The sequence below is a fragment of the Microtus oregoni genome, unplaced genomic scaffold (assembly GCF_018167655.1).
Source record: "Microtus oregoni isolate MIOR12 unplaced genomic scaffold, Mior012 000014F_ref0000157, whole genome shotgun sequence".
NCBI lineage: Eukaryota > Metazoa > Chordata > Mammalia > Rodentia > Cricetidae > Microtus > Microtus oregoni.
The window spans coordinates 3,698,104-3,721,812 of NW_024543073.1; the positions used below are offsets into that span (position 1 = coordinate 3,698,104).

The window sequence follows — 23,709 nt, forward strand, 5'->3', positions numbered from 1 at the left end:
AACAGTGAGAGCAAATTTTAAAATCTTTAAGGAAACTGCTTCAGTAGCCAAACCTACAGAAAGCAGACTGACTTGATTCATTGTCAGATATAAAATTAGTTATCTTGGTGCTCAAAATATGTGTAGAAAATTTCAAGAATTCTACAAATAAGGCAGGTAGTATTGACAGAGGTTTCTGTTCCACCAGGTCCTACAGCTGTTTAGTCCCAAATAAACACACAGAGGCCTACATTAATTATAAACTGATTGGCCTATTAGCTCAGGCTTCTTATTAACTCTTATAACTTATATTAGCCCATAATTCTTGTCTGGGTTAGCCACGTGGCTTGGTACCTTTTACAAAGAGGCAGTCACATCTGCTTCCACTGTGTCTGGGTGACAAACGCAGACTGTGCCTTTCCTCTTCCCAGAATTCTCCTGTTCTCATTGTCCCACCTATACTTCTTTTTTTTTTAAATCAAACTTGTTTATTGTTGCTTTTTGCCATTTGGTAGCATTTTACACACAGGCTTCGATCTTCAGAATACCCTGGATTCAGTAGAAAAACCTTTTAAATTAAGTTTTGTACAATAGAAACTTCTCAGCAGTCAAAATTTGGACTGTAAAAAAATACATGCAAAACATACTTTTCTGAAAACACTTAACTTTGAACAAAGCACTGAACTACACAAATGCAGAATGAAAACAGCATTTCAACTCCACCAAAAGTAGTCATCATAAAAGGTGTAAAAGTCACCTAACTTCACTAGGCACTGTTCACTTTTTAAACAGGAGACAATAGAAAATATTGTCCACAAACAATATCCCAGCTCTATGGCAGGTTTCAGAAAGTCTTCAACTTCATGCTTTAATAGCGACGAGGTGAGTATGATCGCAATCTGGAACGTGACCTGTATCCTCCACGGCTGTAGTAAGGAGAAGGTGACAGCCTTCTATAAATTTGATCCCTGTCTTGAGCAGCTCTCCATCCGCCTCCTCCTCCACCACCTCCTCTGTATGACCTGCTGTAATAGTCCCGGTCATCATAACCCCGATCATATCCTCTGTCATAATAATCACGGCGGCATGAGCTGCCATAAGTAGGTCTCCCCATGTAAATTCCTGGTGTTGGGGTATGGGGCCTTTTTGTGATAGAGAAATCGACCCTAATTCGACGTCCATCAAGCTCCATTCCATTGGCACGTTCTTTAGCTTCCTTGGCATCATCTACATTTTCGAAATATACAAAGGCAAATCCTCTTGAGCGTCTAGACTGCTGGTCATACACAATAGACACATCAGCAATGGGGCCGTATTTAGAGAACACTTCTCTCAGGTCTCTTTCTGTGGTGTACAAGCTCAATCTGAACATCCCAAGACAACAGTTGGGGTCAGGATTTGCCCGTTTCCAAACATGACGCCTTTCTAGTGGACATGGGAGAATGGCTGTGGCTGTGCCGCCTGTGATAATCTCGGCTGTAAGACCTGCTCCGAGATCGTCTATGGGAGCGGGATCGAGATCGTGACCTTGTATAATGCCTTCTAGAACTTCTTCTGGATCTAGACCTAGATTCAGATCTGGATCGCGACTCCCTACTCTGAGAGCCGCCCAAGGCCGACGCGCTCCCCACCTCCTCCGCGCTGCTCTCCCCACACCTATACTTCTTGCCTGGTCGCTGCACCTATATTTTCTGCCTGGATACTGGCCAATCAGCATTTTATTAAAATACAACTGACAGGGAACACACCATTGTTCCACAACAAGGTAGTATAGGAAAATTTCCCTAGCATGCTGGAAGTCAAGCATTCAACTATAGGGGTAATAAAAACAACCAAATGAGATGCACACCTCAGACTTCACACCCCAAGACCCAACAGAGTTTACATACCACCAAATTAAAAAAAAAATGTCTTTCAAATTGTAAGAGCATTTACATGGAATGGGTTTATTGTGACATTATGCCAAGTGGCACGTGTCCAGACACTAAAATAACACTAACTTTAGTGTCTCAGAAATATAAAAAACAAGTTCTCAGTTCAGCAAAAAGTCACCAAATTGGCATATTTAAATTAGTACACTGTTTACAACACACACACACATTTTTTAAAAACACACAAATACAAGGCATACTGGCCAAGAAATTTTTTAAATGTTCTCTTTTTTAATAGTTATGACTTTTCAGGAAATAAACCATGTATCCATTTTTAAAAAAAAACAGTGTTTATTTGATCCACTCAAGTTGTTTCATGTAGAAGATAAGTTGAAGAAGGAGGAACTCCTCTAGGCTGCTTCTTTAAGGTTAAGAGTAGCAGTCACAGCCGGGCGGTGGTGGCGCACGCCTTTAATCCCAGCACCTGGGAGGCAGAGGCAGGCGGATCTCTGTGAGTTTGAGGCCAGCCTGGTCTACAGAGCTAGTTCCAGGACAGGCTCCAAAGCCACAGGGAAACCCTGTCTCAAAAAAACAAAAAAGAATAGCAGTCAATATTGTAACTATATAGTAAATACCTACAGCCATAAGAAACAGGAAAAAGAGTAAGCCTAAGAATGAGTTATTTACAGACATTCTTGTTAACCCAACAAATCTGAAACAGACAGTACTCTCTCCATTACAGAGCCAGCCAACAGAGTGACCTGGGAAGAGGAAGCTGCACAGCACAATTCTGAACTTTTTAATACCAGGCTCCAAATGTCAAATGCCTTCCATCATACCTAGTAAGAGTTACTTTACAAAAACCATACATCCATCTATCATATTGTTTTGAAACAAAGACTCACTATGTAAACTAGCCTGGCCTGAAACTTGCAGAAATCCTCTTGCCTCTGCTTCCTAAGTGCTGGTATTTCAGGAATGTACCAGTATGTCCAGGTCTAAATAAGTTATTTCTAAATAAGGGCCAACTATTTCATTACCATTCATCTGAAGTTGTCTTCCTTTACTTCTGCTGGCCACTGTATCCCCTAGCTAGGACATCATAGCAAACTATGACAACCTGTTACCGCCAACTATCAGTGCTTCAACTGGTCTTCCTCTCATTCTCCTCGAAAAGAAATGATCCTGTTAAGCCTGACCTAGCAGCACACACCCATAATCTCTGAATTCAAGAGCTGGCTAGGCCAATAAGAAGCTTAGACTGGTAAAGGTGCTTGCTATGTAAGGCTGGTGACTTAAATCTGACCCCAAGAACACACATAAAAGTGGGAGAAGAGAACTGGCTGCAGTGGTGTTCTCCAACCTCCACACGCAGGCTATGGCATGCGTCGTGTGTGCCCCCTCCCACCCACCCATACACTGTGTCCATATACACATACACACAAAATAAAGAGGGAGGGGAGGAGGGGGCATGCAAGCTGAGGCAGAAGGATAGAGAGCTCCAGGCCAGCCTGAACCACATATTGAACCTGTCTCAAAGGGGGGTAGAGGCTGATCTATCGGCATGAGCTTGAGCGTATCCATGCTGCGTATCTTCACCGTCCACACCTGCCCTCCTCATCACAACCATACTCTCTTAATGTATAGACGGCATGGGCGCACCAGTGTGGGGAGGCCAAAGGGAGGCATTGGCCACCTTGCTTATGAAACAAACAAGGTCTCCCACTGGCCTAAAGCTCACCAGAGCAGGCAAGGTTGGCTAGCCACCAAGACTCAGGGAGAACCTGTTTCTGTCTCCCTGGGATTGCAAACATACATCACCAGTTCCAGCTTTTTCCATTTTATTATGATTGCCTGTGTATGATGTGGGAGTGTGGAGGTCAGGAGACAACTGAGCCATCAGCTCTCGCCTTGAACTGTGGGTTCTGAGTCAGGCATGGGTGGCAAGTGCTTTTTTACCTGCTGAGCCATCGTGCAGGCCTCTGACTGGCTCTTTATGTGGGGCTGGCGAATCAAACGGAGGTCCTGGCGTGTACAGCAAATGCCTTACAAACTGAGCTAGCTCCTCGGCCTATCATTACAACTTCTTAAGAGATTTAACTCTACCCAGCAATTTTGCTTCACCGATTACTGCAGCCATGTTAGTCTGAGGTAGTCTTTTCGTGTTGTAACGTCTTCCTCGACTCTGACAGTTCTCCTGAGTTCAATGACTACAAATATGTCTTTGACTCCTAAAATAACATTTTCCTCTGAGTTCTGAAACTTGGCATCTCTCCTTCAGCATTTCAAAGGTGTTTAAAGTTTAATGAGCCCAAAACCAAACTCATCATCTCTTCTCCATTCACCTTGACATCTGGTTCTCTCCTAGTGCCCTTTATTTAAGAACTATTTTTGGTATAGCTATCTCTTACCGATTGCCTACACTGTCACTAAAATGGGTTCCTAGAGCCTCCGAAATTCCACCAGCAACTACATTAATCTAACTACCATTACCTCAGTTTCCAAAGCTTATCTCATCTCTCTAAGCCCCCCTTTCTAAATTCTAATCTAGTACTCTACCAAGCAAAGTTTTTTGTTTCGGTTTGGCATGGGACTTTTAGCCCATGCACATGCTAAACCCCTACTGAACATGACATGCCCAGCCAGAAAGTAATTAAAGCCTCTTCCTATAAGCTACTATAGCTCTTAAGTTCTCCCTCAAAAGCACGCCCTGGTTTTGGCATCACTATTTGTGACCACCACTTACCCCAGGGCCTGGCACATGGTGAATGATCACGTTTGTGGAAGAACCAAATGCCTACAATGTCGCTGGCAGCACCAGGCCACAGAACAGGAGTTACATATAGAGACAGAGATCTAGTCCTTTTTAGACAAAAACCTGGAGCGATGAACTTGAGATTCAAGCAGCTGCAGTGTCCCTACACTTAAGAGTTTATATATGCCATGAATACAAAAGAATTCTGCAAAAGTTCAATATGCTAGTTAATGAAAATGTTTTACACGTTAATACGAAGTATTACAATAAAGCTCTGCTAAAATTGCAATTCTGACTCTCATTTTGAATAAATAAAGTTTTTCACAGGTACAAAGCTAGCACAATAAATTGTATCAATTTATCCCCTTTATCATATTACCCTTATGCATCAGTATCAATAAAGCTTTGTCTCCTGTCTTAACATTTCTATCATAATTTTATTTGATATACTTGGCAGCTCAAAACGTCTAACTCTGTGGCTCAGCAACTTTACTTGTTACTTGGTTGCTGAGCCAAGGCCCTGCCTTCCAAACCCAGGCTTTGGCTGCTGTTTTGGAATATTGTTGTCCTTGTTTGTTGCTGAGACAGTCTTCCTGTGCGACTGAAGCTGGCCTCCAACTCCTGAGCCCAAGATGTGCCACCATGCCCAGCTCTAAGATTTCACCCTTCATCATGGGACATCTGAGGGTATGACGTTCTTCCAGAGACTACCCATTGCCCTAGTAAATTCAAAATACAAGTCGAATTAACTGGCTAACCTAAAGAACAAATTTCTTACTTCAGGAAATCTGAATCACTATAAATATGACCCCTATCCAAAGGACACTGAAAATCAACCCCGGATCTGGCCCAGAGAGCCCAGGAATCGCAGCAACCAGTGTGGGATGGTTAAAACCCAGGTCCTTGAGAGCTCCAGAGAGGCTCTGGCCTCTGGCCTAGGTACTGGCTCTCGGTCAAATCTCTGCAGGGTCCACCAGCACTGAAGGCTGACATCACCAGGACCGTGAGGATGGCAGAGATGGGTTGTTCCCATTCTTTCAAATACCTCAACATTTTTAAATGTAAGCTTTATTATTAGGAAAATTATTAGGAAAAAAGGAATATGGTTCTTATATAGGACTCAAACTTGTTAAAGCTTACTTGTAATTTGGGCCAAGATATTATGGTATTGTAATTCTGGGTGGCGCTGGGTCTCTGCAGTTGTAGGGTAAGTATGTGAAATTCCCCAAGGATTTATGGATCTGTAGATATACATGGTGATAAACCATCTGTTAGCTGCGGCCCGACCATAGCATTCAAGCCTAACAGTCAAACATCACACCCAACCATCAATCAACTACTGTGTTTATTCTGTTAAATGGGCACCTCTCCTAGTTAGTGTCCTACAGGTCACAGGCAGATTATAGCTCTAAAGGAGTCCCCTAAATGTTTTATCTTTGCCCACTAATTATGACAGACACGCTTTATGAAAAGACAAACTCCTTTGACACAGATGGCAGTCCCGATATTCAGACTAGACTGGAACTGTGGTCCCTTTGTCCGAAGCCCACTGATATGAACTACAGCAATACAATCTGCAGCAGAGTCCCGACTGTTCTGACAGTGCCTCATTTACCACTCAGACCCTGAGACAGGCATCAATGTCGTCGTGATTTACATATGACTGAATAAAGCGGCCATGTGGTTGGCCACAAAGAGCACAGAGAGTAGCAGAGGCAAGAGCAGAATCAGACTTCTAAGTCAGGGGCTGTTCCTATGAAATCACACTTTTAATTTTTCAAATAAAGTTGTACAAATAGACTGCCATCCACTAAAAAGAACCACTCACAATGTTTAATAGTGAGCAAGGGAAATCCATGCAAGAACTTATCTTCATAAAAGGGACTATACACTTGTTTCCGGAGCTTAGGAGCTTACATTCAATGGCAGCACAACTCTAATACAGACTCTCACAACTTTAATACAGACAACGACAGTAACTGTAAAATCACCATCACCCATAACCCAACTAACAAGTTCTGATAACATCCAAGAAACCTTTCTAACTGGGCGACTGGGCCAGATGTAGACAATATTTGGAAAATAGCACACTTAATATTTGTATCTTATTTATGTCCTTTGGAGAAAAAAATTACAACAAATATCCCTCGCCTCTGTGACTCTGGATAACTAAACCAAATTAGGATGTCATTTGTAAATGTTTCTTTAATTATGTAATGAAAATTCGGAAAAAAAAGTCATATGTTTAACAAATGCCCTTTCTGAGTTAGAATTATCCAGAACACTAGTGGTAAGCACGACTGTGGCAGGCATCCTTTCCTTAAGCTAATACTGACTACGAAGGGTTATACAGACAGCAAACAGTTTAGCTCGGTCGACCTTAGCTCTTGACCAGCTTACATCAAGAAAGCCAAATGTTCATGTGCTGGGAGCCAAGCACTAACTTAAGCTATACTACCCAAACCATTCTAACCTCACAACACCAACACCTTGTTTATTCCTGTTTCTAGACTGCTGTTCTCTCTCAAGCCATGAACACTCATTAGTTACCTCGCACATGAGCTGTGAGAATACTGCTCACCTAGAAAATAAACAGATGTACAATGAGGATCTGATTCCAGGAAGAAGCAGGTTAGAAATAATCAAACAAGCCAGGTGTGGTGGCTGCCACCTGTAATCCTGGTTCTCTGGAAGCAGAGGCAGGACAACCAGGTAGCCACAGACCATTCGCAACTTCCTACAGAGTTGGAGGTCAATCTGGGATATACAAGAACCTGTTTTTAGAAAGAAAGGGGGGGGAGGGAAAAGAAAAAAAAAAAGAAAAGGAAAAACTACTCATAGCAATCTGGGGATCAGAAACAGAAATGGGCCAAAAACTGAAAAGCATATTCTTTTTTGTGGTGGTGGTGGCGGTGGCGGTTTTTTTCAAGACAAGGTTTCTCTGTGTAGCCCTAGCTTTCCTGAAACTCACTTTGTAGACCACATTATTAGCCTTGAACTCTGAGATCCGCCCGTCTCTGCTTCCTGAGTACTGGAACTAAAGGTAGGCACCACCACACCTGGCTCTGAAGAGTATCTTCAATGCTACTGAAATTGTAGTCAGGGCTGTAGTTCAGTGGTACAGTCCTTACTTGACAAGCATGAGACCCTGGATTTGATTCCTATCATACACCCACAAACACACACACACGGTGGGGGATCTGAATGAGAATAAATTGTAATTAGAACTACATTCAACTACATTCCAAAAGAAAACTCACTAGCAAAGGAAATCCCATTTAAATCCCATGTGTCAGCGACACAAAATTGGCTGATTAGCTTAATGACGATAATGATTAAGATTACAAGAGTGCCCACTGCAGGCAAGACTAAACTACACATGTCACAAACACTGTCTCACACATGATCTCATCTGTTCCACAGCACTGAGGAAGACACTAGGAGCGGCAGCCTTCTCATTCTGAAGGAGCTAGGGTGGCCTGCCCGGTAGCAGCATGGGAACATGCGAAGCTACAATTCTGTGAGTGGCTGACTCAAGAGTGTTCTCAAGCTGTAGGAGATTAGCTGACGCACCCGTCCATTCATACGACAAGCATCTGAATGCCTACCATATACCACATACTTTCTAAGATCTGTGATAATATCATCTGTATGGATTGGTTTCCTGGATTTTCTACAGGATCCATAATTCAGCACCAACCAAAAAAAAAAAAACAAAAAACAAATTCCCAAAGCTTCATATCACCTCTGCCATAAAGAAAAGCAATGGTCTAGGGGAAATGGTCTTTAAATGCAGATTTCTGAATGAAGCCCATTTCCTCTTACAAGACTGTGTGCACTTCTGAGGATGGAGACCTTGTTTAATTCATTCTTGGCAATCTCAGTGTAAGAATTAGTGACTTACCAAACAGTAATATCATAACTTCTCATGAGTCTGTGTTCCATAATGAGCGTTATTATTGCAGTCATTTCTGCATTCCCTGCGACAGGGCATAAAATAAAGCCATACACTTCACAGCTGTGTCATGGCACGTGAGTTTATGTAAAACATTTACCAAAAGCAAATGGCAAACCACCAATAAGCAATGGTTCTCTCTTCATCTACCTCTCTAGCCCTACAGCAGCCAACCCACCTCTCCTACCATGAATGGACATGAACTCAGAAGCCAAGCAGAGCCCAGCTTAAGAAGCCGCCAATTAACTAAAGAGTTTTTCCACTACCCATTTCCTATAGGTCATTTTCCTAGACACCTAACCCAGAAAAAGACTCAAGCAACGTTTCCAAGAACTGACAAAAACCACGAGGCTCCAGCTCCGACTGCCTGGCTGCCTTACTCTGAGCACTACACATGATTCACCTGAAGTACAGGAAGGGCAAAGGTTCTTCCCTTCCTGTGAGAAGGCAGAAGGAATGCCTGCAACAATAACACCATTGGAGGAAAAGGATACAGGCAGGCCACTGAACCAGGCAAATTAGCTGCATCTTCAATTACACCCCAGCTAGTTACCTCACTGCTAGCTCTTCGTGCTTATTACAAATCTGAATTGAAAAACTCAGAGAATCTGTTTTAGACAGCAGATTCCATGCTCAAAACATGGCGAGCAGACCCTGACTCTGAAACCACACAACCAAAGTAAATCACAAAACACTGGGGCCACCTACAGTAATCACTATTTTTAGTTAGCTGAATACTGCCCCACCCATTTCTTTATCCACTCATTCGACTTATCCCAATCTGAACCAATTAATCACCATTCAAAAGTTACAGTACTCAAAAGTACACTCCCAATTCCTGACCCACACCATTGACAGCTGCTTTGGGTCAGATTCTCAACTACCCTGTAGCTAAGCTCCATCCCTTACAGAGAGGAGACGGCCAAGCAAATCACTCTGATCAAGTCTCCACAGGCCCAGGAAGCACTAGTCAATGTTATTATTTTCTGCACTGATATTAAGAACTGTGGGGAGAGGCTCAGGGGTAGAGCGCGTTCCTGGGATATATAAAGCCCTGGGTTCAAGTGAGGAGGTGTTGGGGAAGCCTAGGAGGTGGAGTCTAGGTGCATGTGGTAATTCTGCCACACTGGTCTTCTTCCTACTTTTTTTTTTTCATGGAAAAGCCCTGTTTGTTTGATTAAATAAAAATAAAATAAGCTGCTCAGGGGAAATTTTTAAGTCCGAAGAGACACTGGCTTTGTTTTATGGCTGTATCCGCTGATGGAGCATCTCCTCTGTGGACCGCTGCTTACATCCCGAAGCCCGTCACCTCACTGCACAGATCTGCAGCACTCCTGCTTCACGGGTTCACTGCTGGTCATGCCTGTGGCCAGCAACAGTAACACTGAAGGTTTGAAAGATAAAAGTCCCAGAATGGAGGGACATGTAGAATCTAAGAACAAACAAAAACCACTTCTGCCTTGAAGTTTAAGGGATATTTCCCTAGTCATGATGAACTCCAAAACGCCATAGCAATGTCAAAATTGGCCAGAGGCCTCTTTTCTATTTTAAAATGCCCTTTCCTCCTTGGGCCCAGCACCTGCTCTTCCCAATGCTTACCATCAGCCCCCTCGGTCCTCCATGGGTAATTCACTTTCACCTCACTGTATCTCTCATTACAAACACTCCTTCCTTACAGAAGCCAGCCCCCGCCCCAAAGCCTCATGACATGTTCCTCTCTTAATTCTTCCACGACCTCGTCACCTGTCTGTCACACAGAGCCTACCTTTCTCACACAGGGCGTTCAGCTCCTAGCACGGCGGCAAGCACTAAATGTGCACTTGTGATTTAGTGAAAAGGGATACAGACTCAAAGTACCTTTCAAAACCTAATGCGAGATTTATACAACATAAAGACAATTTCAGGTTAACATATGTCAAATAAATATCTGTAAAACAAAGCCCAGCCCAGTGTGGTGGCATGGACCCGAGATCCCAACACTTAGGAGGCAGAGGCAAGAGGATCAGGAACAAAGGCCAGATTAAGGTATAAGGCCAGTCTGAAGCCAACCTGACCTATAGGAGCCTGAAAGAAAACTGGACTATAGGCAGGCGGGGGGGGGGGGGGTACAAATGAAAAAGGAGAAAAAGAAAGACCCAATGAGAGAAAGAGGGAGGACTGGAGAGACAGCTCAGGTGGTAAAGTGCTCGCTGAGCAAGCATGAGGATCTGAGTCCAATCTCTAGCACCGATACTTTAATTAATTAATTAAAAAAAAAAAAGTCAGCCGGGCGGTGGTGGCGCAAGCCTTTAATCCCAGCACTCGGGAGGCAGAGGCAGGCGGATCTCTGTGAGTTCGAGGCCAGCCTGGTCTACAAGAGCTAGTTCCGGGATCGGCACCAAAGCTACAGAGAAACCCTGTCTCGAAAAACCAAAAAAAAAAAAAAAGCCAGGCATAGTGGCACAAGCTTGTAATTCCAGCACTGGGGAGGCAAAGACAGGAGGCTCCCTGAGGCGCACTAGACCTGGATCCCCATGAGAGAATCTGTCTCCTAACACAAGGTTCCTGAGGAGCAACACTGAGGCTGACCTTTGACCTCCACACGAGCATGCATTCATGTACACAGAGACACTGCAAACACACACAGACACACTGCAAACACACACAGCTCACAAAAAAGGAAAGAAACAAGTAAGGAGAGGGAGAGAGGTTACTACACAACTGTTTCTTCGCAGCCTCATTACAGAGAGAAATTCAAATTACAGAATGCATGTAAATGAGATGGGGTGGTCTAAGCTCCAGTGCTGGAGACGCAGACAGCTCACAAGTTCAAGGTTACCCTTGGTTACCGTGACAGTTCTATGCCAACCTGGACGACAAGAAATCCTGCCTCAAAAAAGGAGGGAGACTTTGTATACAAATAAAAATGTACAATTACTGCAATCCAAAACAAAAAAAAAAATCTTAGGTCCGGTGGTGGTGGCGCACACCTTTAATCAGAGCACTCAGGAGGCGGAGGCAGGTGGATCTCAGTGACCTGGAGGCCAGCCTGATCTACAAAGCAAGCCCCAGGCCGGCCAGGGCTGTGTTAGAGAAACCCTGTCTCGAAAACAAAACCAAACCAAAAGAAAAAAAAAAAAATCTTTTAAAACAAGCAGAGCAACCATTCCTAATCTTTAAAACAGTAAAAATAGTAAGAGTATATATAACTAATTCTCTTTTAAATAGGTGAAATTTAGGACTGATCACTGTATATAGTAACGGGTTTTTCCATTTACTCAATTACACCCTATCAAAGCTAAACAGGTCAGTTTCCACCTCGCCTGGAATTACTACTGCATATATGTGGGTTTTAGACTTAACTGATAAAACACCAGCCTCAAAAGCATTCCGTGAGCTTTCATGGGAAACACTTTAAAGTCTGTATTTCTAGCCCTAATACAAAAATAGGTGATGTGACTGCTACCAATTACTGTGTTATGGGTGCCACAATTACAGGGAATTATTTTACTCAACATATAGAGTAAGTGCCAGGCACTTCTCCAAGCAATTTACACACTGACCCAGTTAAATTTCACAAAAGAGATGTAAAAAGGCTATTAGATATTATACAGCTGAGGAAACACGGATATTCAGAGGGACCATTCCCAAGGACACACAGTTAATAAACTAAAGAAAAAGAAATTGAATTGAGGAAGTATAGGTCCTAAGTCCACTGCAAGAACGTGTTGTCTCCAATGTGCTACAGAAAAGTCTACACATTTTAAAGAGCACGTCATTTCCAAGTCTAGACTTCTTTTGGTTAAGAAAAAAAAAAACTAAAAGCAAAACAAAACTCTGCCTAAACCATCCAGACTTTAAAAACCTAATGGTTAAAAGAAAAAATCAGGAGAAAGAAAAGGAAGTTGGAAGGAATGACAACCAGTGGGGAATGTGGCTCAGCTGGCAGACTCATCTTAGACATCTAAGAAGGCCAGGTTTGATCCCAGGCCACTCATAAAACCAGGCACGATGGTGCACTCCCCTGATGCCAGCATTCGGGAGACATAGGCAGGAGGCTCTGGAGTACTAGGTCATCTTCAGATAGCAAGTTCAAAGCCAGCCTGAGTTACATGAGAGGCCCCCCTTTCTGGTTTAACAGGAAAAAAAAAAGCGGAGAAAGAACAAGAACATTTTTTTTAAGAAAAAAAAAGTCTGAAAGCTTCTTGCAACCACCATGCATAACTTCTGGAAGGTACATGCTGTTTTGAAAAGAAAATAGAGACAAAATGCACCTATATGATCAACACCTGATTAGCTGACTGTGCAGACTATATGCCAGTAAGATGGTTCAGCCAGTGTAAGGGCTTGCCATGCAGACCTGACAATGGAGTCCACCTCCCAGAACCTGCTCACAAGTGGGAGAAGACAGAATGCTCACTGGTGTTCTCTGAACACCATGCACACAAAATAATTAAAAAGAAACAAATTCCTTTCCACAAAAAGTGAAAATACATGTTACGCTAACTAGTCCACCTGAATCTGAGTGTTTGCTCACCTATGCTGCCAACATCTCCATCTCTCAGCAAATATTAGCAACCTCATATTTAAATAGTAAAATCTCGGGTTTTTAGAATCAGAGTAATTCTCCAAACATCTCGGACACGTTAGTAGAGTTCAGCCAAAACTGACTAAATGAGAATGGGATTAATATGATTCATAGCATGTCTGGGTTTCCAAAAGGATCGAATTCAAAGAGAATATGAAGGAAGAATTTGCAGAGAATATGAAGGAAGAATTCACAGCTCATAAAACATATATGGACAAAGTTCTCTTAACATTTCCACACCAAGTCCAAGTGGGGCACATTTAAGGCAAAGTCAACTCTACTTCATGAAACCAAGTAGGCACCAAATAGTAGCAGCCCCTCCAGCCTCTGCTCTTGTTGCAAACTGCCCACCCAACTTAAGAGAAAGCTTTGGAACAAAATCTTACTCTGACCGACTTTTCTTCCCTCTGAGATCCCTTCTCTCCTCTGTTATTAGAGACAATGAGAAAAGGTAAAGAAGCAGACTTTCATCAGAAGCAGAAGAAATGTCCTTAACTGAAGTTAGGGCCTACTTAGCTGCTAGCAAATGAATGAAGAAATCAGTTTTAGGAGAAAAGGTAAGGTACAAAAATGGTGAAGACTATGAAGCCAAACTATTTCCACATATCTTTCTTTACTCTTAAAGCAACTCATCAGAGGGATTAGCAAAGGAATTGGTCCTTAGGGAGTATGTTAACAGGGTAGGATGTCAGCATTGTGATAAAGAAATGAGACATCAGTATTTGGGTAACAAGTAACAGGGATTTCACAAGTCCCTACTGTTGGTAGCCAATGTTTGTCCGCCAAGTTTTATTCTACACTGACTGGTTTGGCACAACGATGCTTTATTTGGAGCACGGTAAGGAAACTGGAACACCCTAGGATGATAGAGATGGCTCAGTGGTTAAGAACACTTGCTCTTTTGGAGGACCCAGACTCCGTTCCTAGCACCCACACAGTGGCACACAACCAACTGTTCCAGAGTAAATGACACCATCTTACTCTACAGGCATTGTGCAAAGATTACACACAAAATCAAACAGGCTCTCTAGCTAGCTCTCTCTCTCTCTCTCTCTCTCTCTCTCTCTCTCTCTCTCACACACACACACACACACACACACACACACACACACACACACACCACACCACATATAAAAATAAATAAACACCTTAAAAAAAAAAGCCAGCAAGACCCCAAGGGCTCCTGTGGCACCTGCTGTCACGACAGCTCTAACTGGTGCAAACAGGAAAACTTCCTCAGTTCAGTCTGAACACAGATGGGTATTATCAGAGCCTGACCAAAACAACTAGAGCACAACAAACAAACAAACACACAAACAAGCCCAGCACATTCAAATGATACAGTCAAGAAGAAAAACTAGAGGAGACAACTTGAAAGCATAGGAAGGATGTGGAGAGAGAGAGCAGTTGGGAACGGGAGCACATCCTCAGGTAGCCACCGTCATCTCTAAGTCTGTGCAGCACAGAAAGGAATTATGAAGTGCAAATGCAGACACGTGAAAGGCAGCTTCGCCAGCTCACCTCAATCTTCTATATATCACAGGACTGCCTGCAGATAGATCACCAGCACACATACTTGACTTCCCACTCCCCTAGATCAAGGAGAAAAAAATGGGTAGAAAAAATTCTAAGAGTAATGCTAGGCAACTTCTGGCATCTCCATATCTCTGATAGTAAAGAGATAAGTCATTCCTCCAGAATGGTATAGATCTAAGACACAGCCCTTCTCTGTGGTCAAAGGGCACCATACCTGCATTAGCACACTTAACATGATGTAACATCTTGTTTGTTTCTCCTTCATTAGACTCTGAGCTCCTTTAGGGAAGTGACTGTCCTATTTAACTTTATACCCCTAGCACTCTCAAGGTACAAAAGCCATCCCTCCGTGGGCACTGAATCAATTAATGGACTCATTGTTTATTAACTGGTGGCTAAAAATACAAATTGATCCTTAGTAATTAAGAGGTACATTATATTCAGGACATAGTATAATACATTGGGCTAAATTAGCTACTTTTATACCAACTCTATACTGTTCTCTATATGTGTTCAGGGGATTGTAGATGGACTTACCAACAGTTCTAGAACCACTGGTCAAAAGAACAGAGTAAGGCCAAGCATGGTGGCATATGTCTTTAATCCCAGCACTTAGGAGCCAAAGGCAAGTAGATCTCTGAGTTAAGGTCAGCCTGGTTCACATGGTGGGTTCTAGGCCAGCCAAAATATATATCTCACCTATAAACGATGAGACCATATCTATAAATAAAGAAGAAATCAAGCAAATTTAAATAGAAATCAATGGTAGGCTTGTCAAATCAAAGACTCAAAAAAAAAAAAGCCAGAAGATGACAAGACTCTATTTCAGAAGAATCAAATACACATTCTCTCTCAAATTTCTCTTTTTTCAAGCATTTACCAAATCCACTGAAGGCACTACTAATTAAGATGTGCATACAGAAGATTTAATGGAGATTATTTTAAAACAAACACGCATAAACACATATACACATAGTGTTTAATGATCACTTCAAAAGACATCACCCTGGGTAAAAACTATAAAATACTTGTGTAACAAAATCATGTAAGATCATCATATTAAAATGGGTATTCATTAACAGAATGTGGAACATATTCACATTATAATTATGATCACTTTCACACAACCTATACTTATGAAGTGCTTAATCATCTTTCCGTCAGTGTACCCGACGCTTACCTGTAGATGCTCCACAGAAAAAAGGGAAAAAGGAAAAAGTTCAAGCCAGGCTGAAAGCTTTCTTGAAGCAAAGGCAATCTTAGGCTGCCAATCCCTGGCTGTCCCAAATTTAGTACAATCCTTAGACTCTTCTAGAAAGGGTAAAGTTTATTAGGAAAACCTACCTTCCAAAAGTCAGTCTTAAAAGATCTGTATCGTTGTTCTCCCTTAGTGTTATCTGCGAGAGTTGGTGTTGTTAAACCTAACGGTATTTTGTACACATCTAATTAAAGTAAGTAGGTTACCTTCTACTTAGGAAAAGAGAAATCTGGGCTATCTTGGCAATACACTGCACTACTTTAAAAGAAACTGCTGTATCAGCACAAGAAACAATAATACACAGATAAAATAAGATTCAAATAGATGAAGATCTTTTTGTAAAAAGCAAACTTAATATGGAATCCCCCAAAAGAGTTTTTCTCCAAATCACTGAGGACACCGTAGCTGCGTGTGGTGGCTCCCGCCTATAGAGGCTGACACAGAGGACTGGCAGATGTCCAAGTGCAGCCCGGGCTACATAGTGAGTTCTAGTCAGCCTAGGCTGCAGGCGTCACGTTTCAGAAAAATCCAAGAGGTATGGGAAAGACTAGGCAGTGATGGTGCACACCTTTACTCCCAGCACTCCGGAGGAAGGCAGTGGCAGGCAGATCTCTGTGAGATCGAGGCCAGCTTGGTCTACAGAGCAAGTTCAGGACAGCCAGGGCTACACAGAGAAACCCTGTCTCAAAAAATAATACACACACACACACACACACACACACACATACACATCATATTCCTGAAACTGTGGGGTCAACTGGGACCATCAGATTACTGCAAGCTCAACAGAATGTATCATGTTGAAAATAGGCCACCAGAAAATACAACTTAAAAATTTCACTGCATACATGTTTTCCCCCATACATGACCTTTGTCACTTTATTTGTTCAGTGTAGGGATTTACTCTGTAGATTAGGCTGACCTGAATTCACTATGTAGCCCAGACTAGCCTCTAACGCATGACGGTCTTCCTACCTTAACCTTCTGAGCAATGGGATTACAAGCATGAGGCAGAACACCAGGCTCACACATGAATTTTTTAAAAGTCTAGTAGCTTCCTATTAATAACATTAGCTGTGGCTACCTATGGGTAGTATGTATTGTTTCAGCCTTCCTAATCGGTGTTTGGTCCATAGGAAAATGATATCATAATTTAGTCAGGCACGGAAGAGGATGCCAACATCCCCAACACTCTGGAGACTGAGGAAGAAGAGGCACAAGTTCCAAACCAGGCTGTACAGCAAGACCCTGGCCAGAAAGAAGGAGGAAAGGGAGAGAGGGAAAGGAAAGAAGAAAAGAAAGGGAAAAAGAAAAATATTTCATAAGCTAATAATTTTTAAATAATACGTCCTAATATCTGAAAAGATGTTTCCATAAAAACTGTTTTTGTTTAGTGACCCAGGATCTCCCTAGGTAGCCTAGGGTGGACTTGAACTAAATATTTTCCTGCCTCCGCCTCACAGGTGCCTGTGTTACAGGCTACCACATCCTACCTAAAGCCTGTCCTAAGACTGGATCCCCTCTTTTAAACCATACAGTTCACTGTGAAACTACAGGGTGGGGGTGTCCTAGTAAATAAAGAAGTTGCACAGATATTTTTTTTTAAAGAAAGAACTCTAAAAAAACGCATTTAAGATAATAAAAAAAAAAGAGGTACTGAAATTTTAACAGTCTGACAAGATTACAGACACCTACATGGTCAGTTGGAAGCGGGAGAGAGGAATAGCCAAAAGCTGCTAAATTAAAGCCTGGGGAAATTTGTCCTAACTCCGAGAAGCCACTATGCATGCAGATTTGCATCTAAAAGGCAGAAGCCACTAGTCGCCTTGAGAACTGGCCAGGACAATGGTCAATTACTTCAACCTGTGTCCCACCACCCAAACCTCCAACGGTTTACAACTGACACTATACAGAAAGAAAGGTGGAAGCCATTCCTTCCGATGCCTGTCCAGCTCCCCACTCCCCCACCACGGAAAAGAAACACCTGGCGACCAGAGCCCCCCAAACTGAATTCTTCCAATCAGAAAAATAACGCCCACTTTTCCTGTAGCTAAAGAAGTGTCTAGAACGCCTTGCTGGGCTGTCACTGGAGACAGAAAGGTGTACCACGGGCAAAGGAAACAGCAGGACTCCTGCGGGGAGGGAGGGGGCGGGGGTACAAGCTTCTTCAGACCTCACCAGGCAGAAACCTGGCATCCTCATCCCCTCTGCAACCTGACAATTTACAACCTGACAACGCCTTCTAATTAGGAACGTTCTAAGCCTTTTATAGACGAAAACTTGAAAGTGCTTCTCACAAGTATGATCAACCGGGCACTAGAGCCTGCTCCCGAGAAGCCGGGGTGCATCAAACCTCCAGTTTCACTGCAGAACCTGATGAGCCAGCGACTAGGGTTCTCTGCACGGTGAAGAGGGAGGAGCCCACCCTGTCTGGTAGAGTGGGCAGGGAAACGGAGGGTAACAGCACAGGAGAGAAAAGCGGCCAAGCAGGGCTAGCCTCAGCGCACCGGCAGACAGGCAGGGGGAGCCCACGCAGGAGCCAGAGTGCAAGGGTGCAGAAGCGGGGGTCCCCCCAGCTGGCGCAAGCGGCTCCCCACCACTCTCTCCGCAGCTGCGGCGCACGCGCGCGCGCCGGGCACACCCACCCCACACCAGTGCGCGGCTCCGCGGCAGTCCCCGCCCGGAAGACCCCCGGCCGCGGCGCCTACGTACCCAGCAACACGCACAGCACATCGAGGGCCACGTACGGCAGCCGCGTCTTGTCGAACATGGTCTCTGGCAGGACGGCTACCTAGTGCGGGCGGCGGTGGAAAAGGACCGCGACGGGTCCGGATATCCAATTCCTAGGAGCCTCGAACGCGGGGTGGCGGCGGCCCCCAGCGACTGCGCCCAGAGACTGAGGGCAGTGGCCCGGGCAGAATGGGCCAGGCTGCGCTGCGACGGCGCCGGGCTGCGGACCAGGACCTGGACTCCCTCCAACGTCCCCCTCACGGGGACTCGGGGCCAGCTGCCGCCGCTCTGTCGCCTCCGGCGCCTGCTCCGTCAGCCCCGGCTCGCCGCGGCCACACGCTCTCCGCTGCCCGGTGCCCTCTCTAACAGGCGGGGCTGCGGACTCGAGCTTTAAGGATGAGGACCCGTGGAGGGGTGGGAGACGGGGGAGGAACGCGGCTCCGGCTCCTCCCGCCCGGTTGGAGCCCGTGCGCGCGCTCCCGCGGGCTGCAGGAGCGCGCCACCAGTGGGCGGGGCCACGAGCGCGGACAGCCAATCGGCGTCTCCGATCTCCGTCCGCCGACTTGCGGGCCCGCCTCGAATCTGGGAGCCGGCGGACGGGGCGGGGCGAGTCGCAGGGATTGGGAGCCGTCTCTTTTTCCCTCAGCCCTTAGTGCTAGGCGATGCTTCCTTTAAAGGAGAGCTGGACCCTGGAACACCAGTCCGCAGCTCCTACTGCCTGCCACCCCACTCCTCCCATGGAAATGGGACCGTGACGGGCTCTCATTCACCAAATGTTTTACGTTAGTTTTCTCTAAGACCCCTTCCGTGAGAGGTCTACACCTTGGCCTTCCTGTTGGTCCTAGCTGAGCTCAGTTTTGCCAAGAATCTTTCTTGCTGTCTGATCATTCTTCATATTTTAATACTTAATATCTGAACAGATTTACCCTCCCACCTTTGATGCATATAAATCCTGCCCTTAGCAAGAATACCCCGGCCATTGTTAGCCCTGTTAGTAATTTTCTGTCCACTGAGTCACTTCACTCCCTTTGTTCCGCAGCTGAGTTTCCCCTTTGGCAAGTCATGACTCCTCCTGAAATAGAGTTGATAGGGATTACATTTGGGAGGAGTTTGGAGACACGTCCGGTGGAAAAGCTCTGGCTTCAAGTGGAGTGGCCTTAGGTTTCATTGGTAGCATAGCAGCAACGGTGCTCACATGCACAATAGAGAGTTGGTTACGTCTTAATAAGTAACAATAATTTTTCAATAGTGGCAATCCCCCTGCGCATTCCCTGGAGGCCTTTAGAACACATTTGGTAATCTCAGTTTCCTAATGTGTAAAAAGAGGATGTTGATGATCCCTGCTGTCTGTTCTAACCAAGAGGAAGTGGCGAGACTAAGAGAAGGTAATGTGAAAATCGCTATATAAAGAGTTAAACCACCATTACCGATGTTAATAGATGGGTTCCTCCTTGTTCAAAGCTTTTTTTTTTTTTTTTTTGAGACAGGAGGGCCTCACATTCTCCTATGAAGCATAGAACGGCCTTAAACTCCTGATCATTCTACTTCCCAAGGCAGTGAGGACATGAACCACCACACCAAGGCTTTCATTGCTTACCTTCTTACATGAAGATGTAAAATAGAAATCACAAGCCACACCTTCTGCTTCCTGCCAAACACCCCAAAAGGCAAGTAGAAGGATGTTAATCTTGGGGAATCAGATGCATATTTCCAAGTGCAACTCTAAAACCACAAGCAAACTACCTGTTTAAAAACGAAGTATATTCTTTTAATAGAATTGGATTTTTTTTATTTCAGCTTATTTGAATAGTTTCTAAAAGCTTTCAAGAATTTATACCCAAAAAGGTGTGCCATTTTTGATTCTGTTGTTTTCCTTACCTCCAGAGTTATGAGTCCCAGATGGCAAGGTCACAATAAATTTAAAATATCTGTGATATGACTGTCCATTTTTTAACTTTTAATGAACACATTCTATGTGCCAGGTACAATGTAGACTTGAAGTTTTATGTAAACAACTTTGAGATGAACATGCTGGACAAGATGGTACCCATCTGTAATTCCAGCACTTGAGAGGTGGAAGCTAGAGAGAGAATCAGGAGTTCCAGGGACAGCCTTGGCTACACAGCAAGTTTATAGTTCTGTTGGTGAGAAATCTCCTTCCAGATGAATTCTGTCTTAGTCTGGTTTCTGGGGCTGTGATAAGACCATGAACAAAATCACCTTGGGGAGAAAGGGGTCTATTTCAGCTTACAGTTGTGGTTCATCATTAGAGAAAGTCAGGGCAGAAATTCAAGGCAGGAACCTGGAGGTAGGAGTTGAAGCTCAGGCCAGAGAGGAACACTGTTTACTGCCTTGCTCCCTGTGCCTTGCTCAACTTTCCTATACCACACAGGACTGCCAATTTGTGGGTGGCAGCACCAACAGTAATCTGGACCCTCCCACGTCAACCATTAATCAGGAAAATGTCCCATAGACCCTACATGTCAGTCTGATGGATGCAATTTCTCAATTGATACTCCTTCTGCCCAGATTACTATAGCCCGTATCAAGCACACACACACACACACACACACACACACACACACACACACGCAGAGAGAGAGAGAGAGAGAGAGAGAGAGAGAGAGAGAGAGAGAGAGAGAGCCTAACCAGGAGGACAAGTGCCAACTAAGAAATGCATATGAATGAACAGATATTAAAACCATTGGGCAACTAGGTTATGGAATTTGGCGTACCACATCCTGCCACCTGCCCATACATAGATCATGTATTATCAACAAAAAAAGAGAAAAGGTTGCCTTTATAGAAGAGATTGGGCGGTCACCGCATGAACTCAAATTTAGCTTCACTGAGTTTAAAACACTGGCTATGTTTTACATATGTTTTACATATGACATGAAATACATGGCATCACCATTTATCCAAGCACAATCCTCTATGATCCTGTAGTCTGACTCCAGAAGATATACTGGGCAGATGAATAAGTCAACTGAAACCATGAGAGGACAACCATACAGATTGAGAGGAAATATCTACTTCTAAAGTGTTTTCTTCCAAGGTGAAATTTCAAGAGCTAGGGGCACGGTTAGACTGGTAAAGTGCTTGGCCTGAAAGCATGAGGCTCTGAGCTGGACTCCAAGCATGCGTGTAAAAACCTGGGCACAGCAGCGTGCACCATGATTGGAGAGGCAGGGACAGGCCGGTCCTGGGGCTTCCTGGACAGCCAGTCTAGCCTGTTGTTGAGCTCTAGTTTCAGTGAGAGACCCTGTCCAGAAGAAATGAGCTCTAGAGTTATTGAGGAGGACAGGTAAGGTTGGCATCTGGTTTCCACAAGCACAAGCGTGTTTACACAACACACACACAAACACAAGCATGTTCACACAACACACAAACCAGGTGAACTTTCGAAATACCTTATTAAATCTCTGCACTCACTTCAAAGCTAAGTAGACTACATAAGAAGACCCCAACTCAAATGAAAAGAAGGTGAGAAGGAGGAGGAGAAGAAGAAGCTGTAGTAATGTTGATGCATGCCTCTAACCCCAACACTGGGAAGGCAGAAGCAGAAGGACCCCGAGTTCAAGGCCAATTTAGGCTACATAACAAATTCCATGCTAGTCTGGTCCACAGAGTAAGAGAAGCCCAATCCTCCAATTTCCCTACTCCAAAAGAAAGTGAAAACACAGTCCTTTTAATGTTTTTATTCATTATTTATTCATCCACTTTAAATTTATTTATTTTTTTATTTTATTTTTTTTGTTTTGTTTTGTTTTTCGAGACAGGGTTTCTCTGTGGTTTTGGAGCCTGTCCTGGAACTAGCTCTTGTAGACCAGGCTGGTCTCTAACTCACAGAGATCCACCTGCCTCTGCCTCCCGAGTGCTGGGATTAAAGGCGTGCGCCACCACCGCCTGGCCTTTAAGCCTTTAAATTTATTTTTTAAACAGCTCTGTGAAGAGGCAATTTGTGCCAGCTAGATTGCTCAGTGGGTAAAAGCTCTTGCCAGACAAGCATTAGTAGCCTGAGTATGAGCCTCAGAACCAAGAGTAAAAGAAGAAAGCTGACTCCCAAAGTTGTCCCCTGACTTCACCACATGCGCCATGGCTCAAGCAAGCCCTCCTCTTGCACACTTATCATATATCCACACACAACAACAATAAATACATTGTTTAAGTGACTTAACTCATCTCTCTTACAGTTCACCTGTTGAAAGTTTATAGCCCCGTAATTCTGAGGGTGTTCTCGGAGTTGAATGACCACAATCCATTTTAAAACACTTTTATCAGTCAAGAAAGAACCTTTAGAGCTACTGATAAGCAGTCGTTTCCAATGTGAGCACTTACCTACTTTCTGTCTCTCTAGAATTGCCTGTTGGGATCTTCCTCTCACTACCAAATCTTCCTCTAATTGTTTAACCTCTGATCGAGGTCTCCCCTTCTCTTTTCCCCAGTCACTCACGCCTCTGGTAACCACCATCCTGGTCAGTCTTCCTCCCAGATCATCTCCTTCCAATTCCCTGCATGACTGAGATCGTTTTCTTTCTGCGCATGACTTATTTGAATGAGCATTCTCCAGGTTCACCCATGTGTCACAAATTACAGGCTTTCGTTCTTTTTATGACTGGACTTGCTCTCCCTCGCGCTCTCTCTCTCCCTCTCTCCCTCCACATATATATGTTGATCTCGTGTCTTAGCCAATGTTGGTGGTAGTTGCTGCCCTAAACACGGACATGCAAATGTCCCTCTTCAGTATATAATTCCATCTTCTTTGGATATACACCTGTTGTGGGATTGCCATATCATGTGCCGGTTTCATTTCTAACATTCTGGAGAAACTCCATGATGGTTATGCTAATTTATACCCCATAGACATTATATAAGAATTCTTGTATCACCATGTCCTCCCTGGTGTGAATCTTCTGATTCTAGTCATTTTAGCAGGTGTGAGGGGATTTGCCTTCCTCAATGGTTGGGTGATTCATGCAACATTTATTGATCTGACAATATATGCCGGTCTCAGGACACAGTTGTAGAAGGGCCAAAGTGAGCAACAGAAGATCT

General features: G+C 44.0%; 1 protein-coding gene and 1 pseudogene across 2 annotated transcripts in view; both read right to left on the reverse strand.

The window, feature by feature from the left end:
* The window catches only part of Plpp1 (phospholipid phosphatase 1), a 58,975-nt gene extending 39,855 nt beyond the window's left edge, over nt 1–19,120 (reverse strand). Inside the window, exon 1 of one of the 2 annotated variants that reach the window (XM_041663502.1) lies at nt 18,634–19,120. In XM_041663502.1, the coding sequence (XP_041519436.1) occupies nt 18,634–18,691 (58 nt within the window). In that variant the 5' untranslated portion in view covers nt 18,692–19,120. The remainder of the gene's footprint in view (nt 1–18,633) is intronic. The other variant, XM_041663503.1, reaches the window with a different exon arrangement.
* LOC121455591 lies at nt 687–3,821 on the reverse strand (annotated as a pseudogene).
* Nucleotides 19,121–23,709: the final 4,589 nt, after the last annotated feature.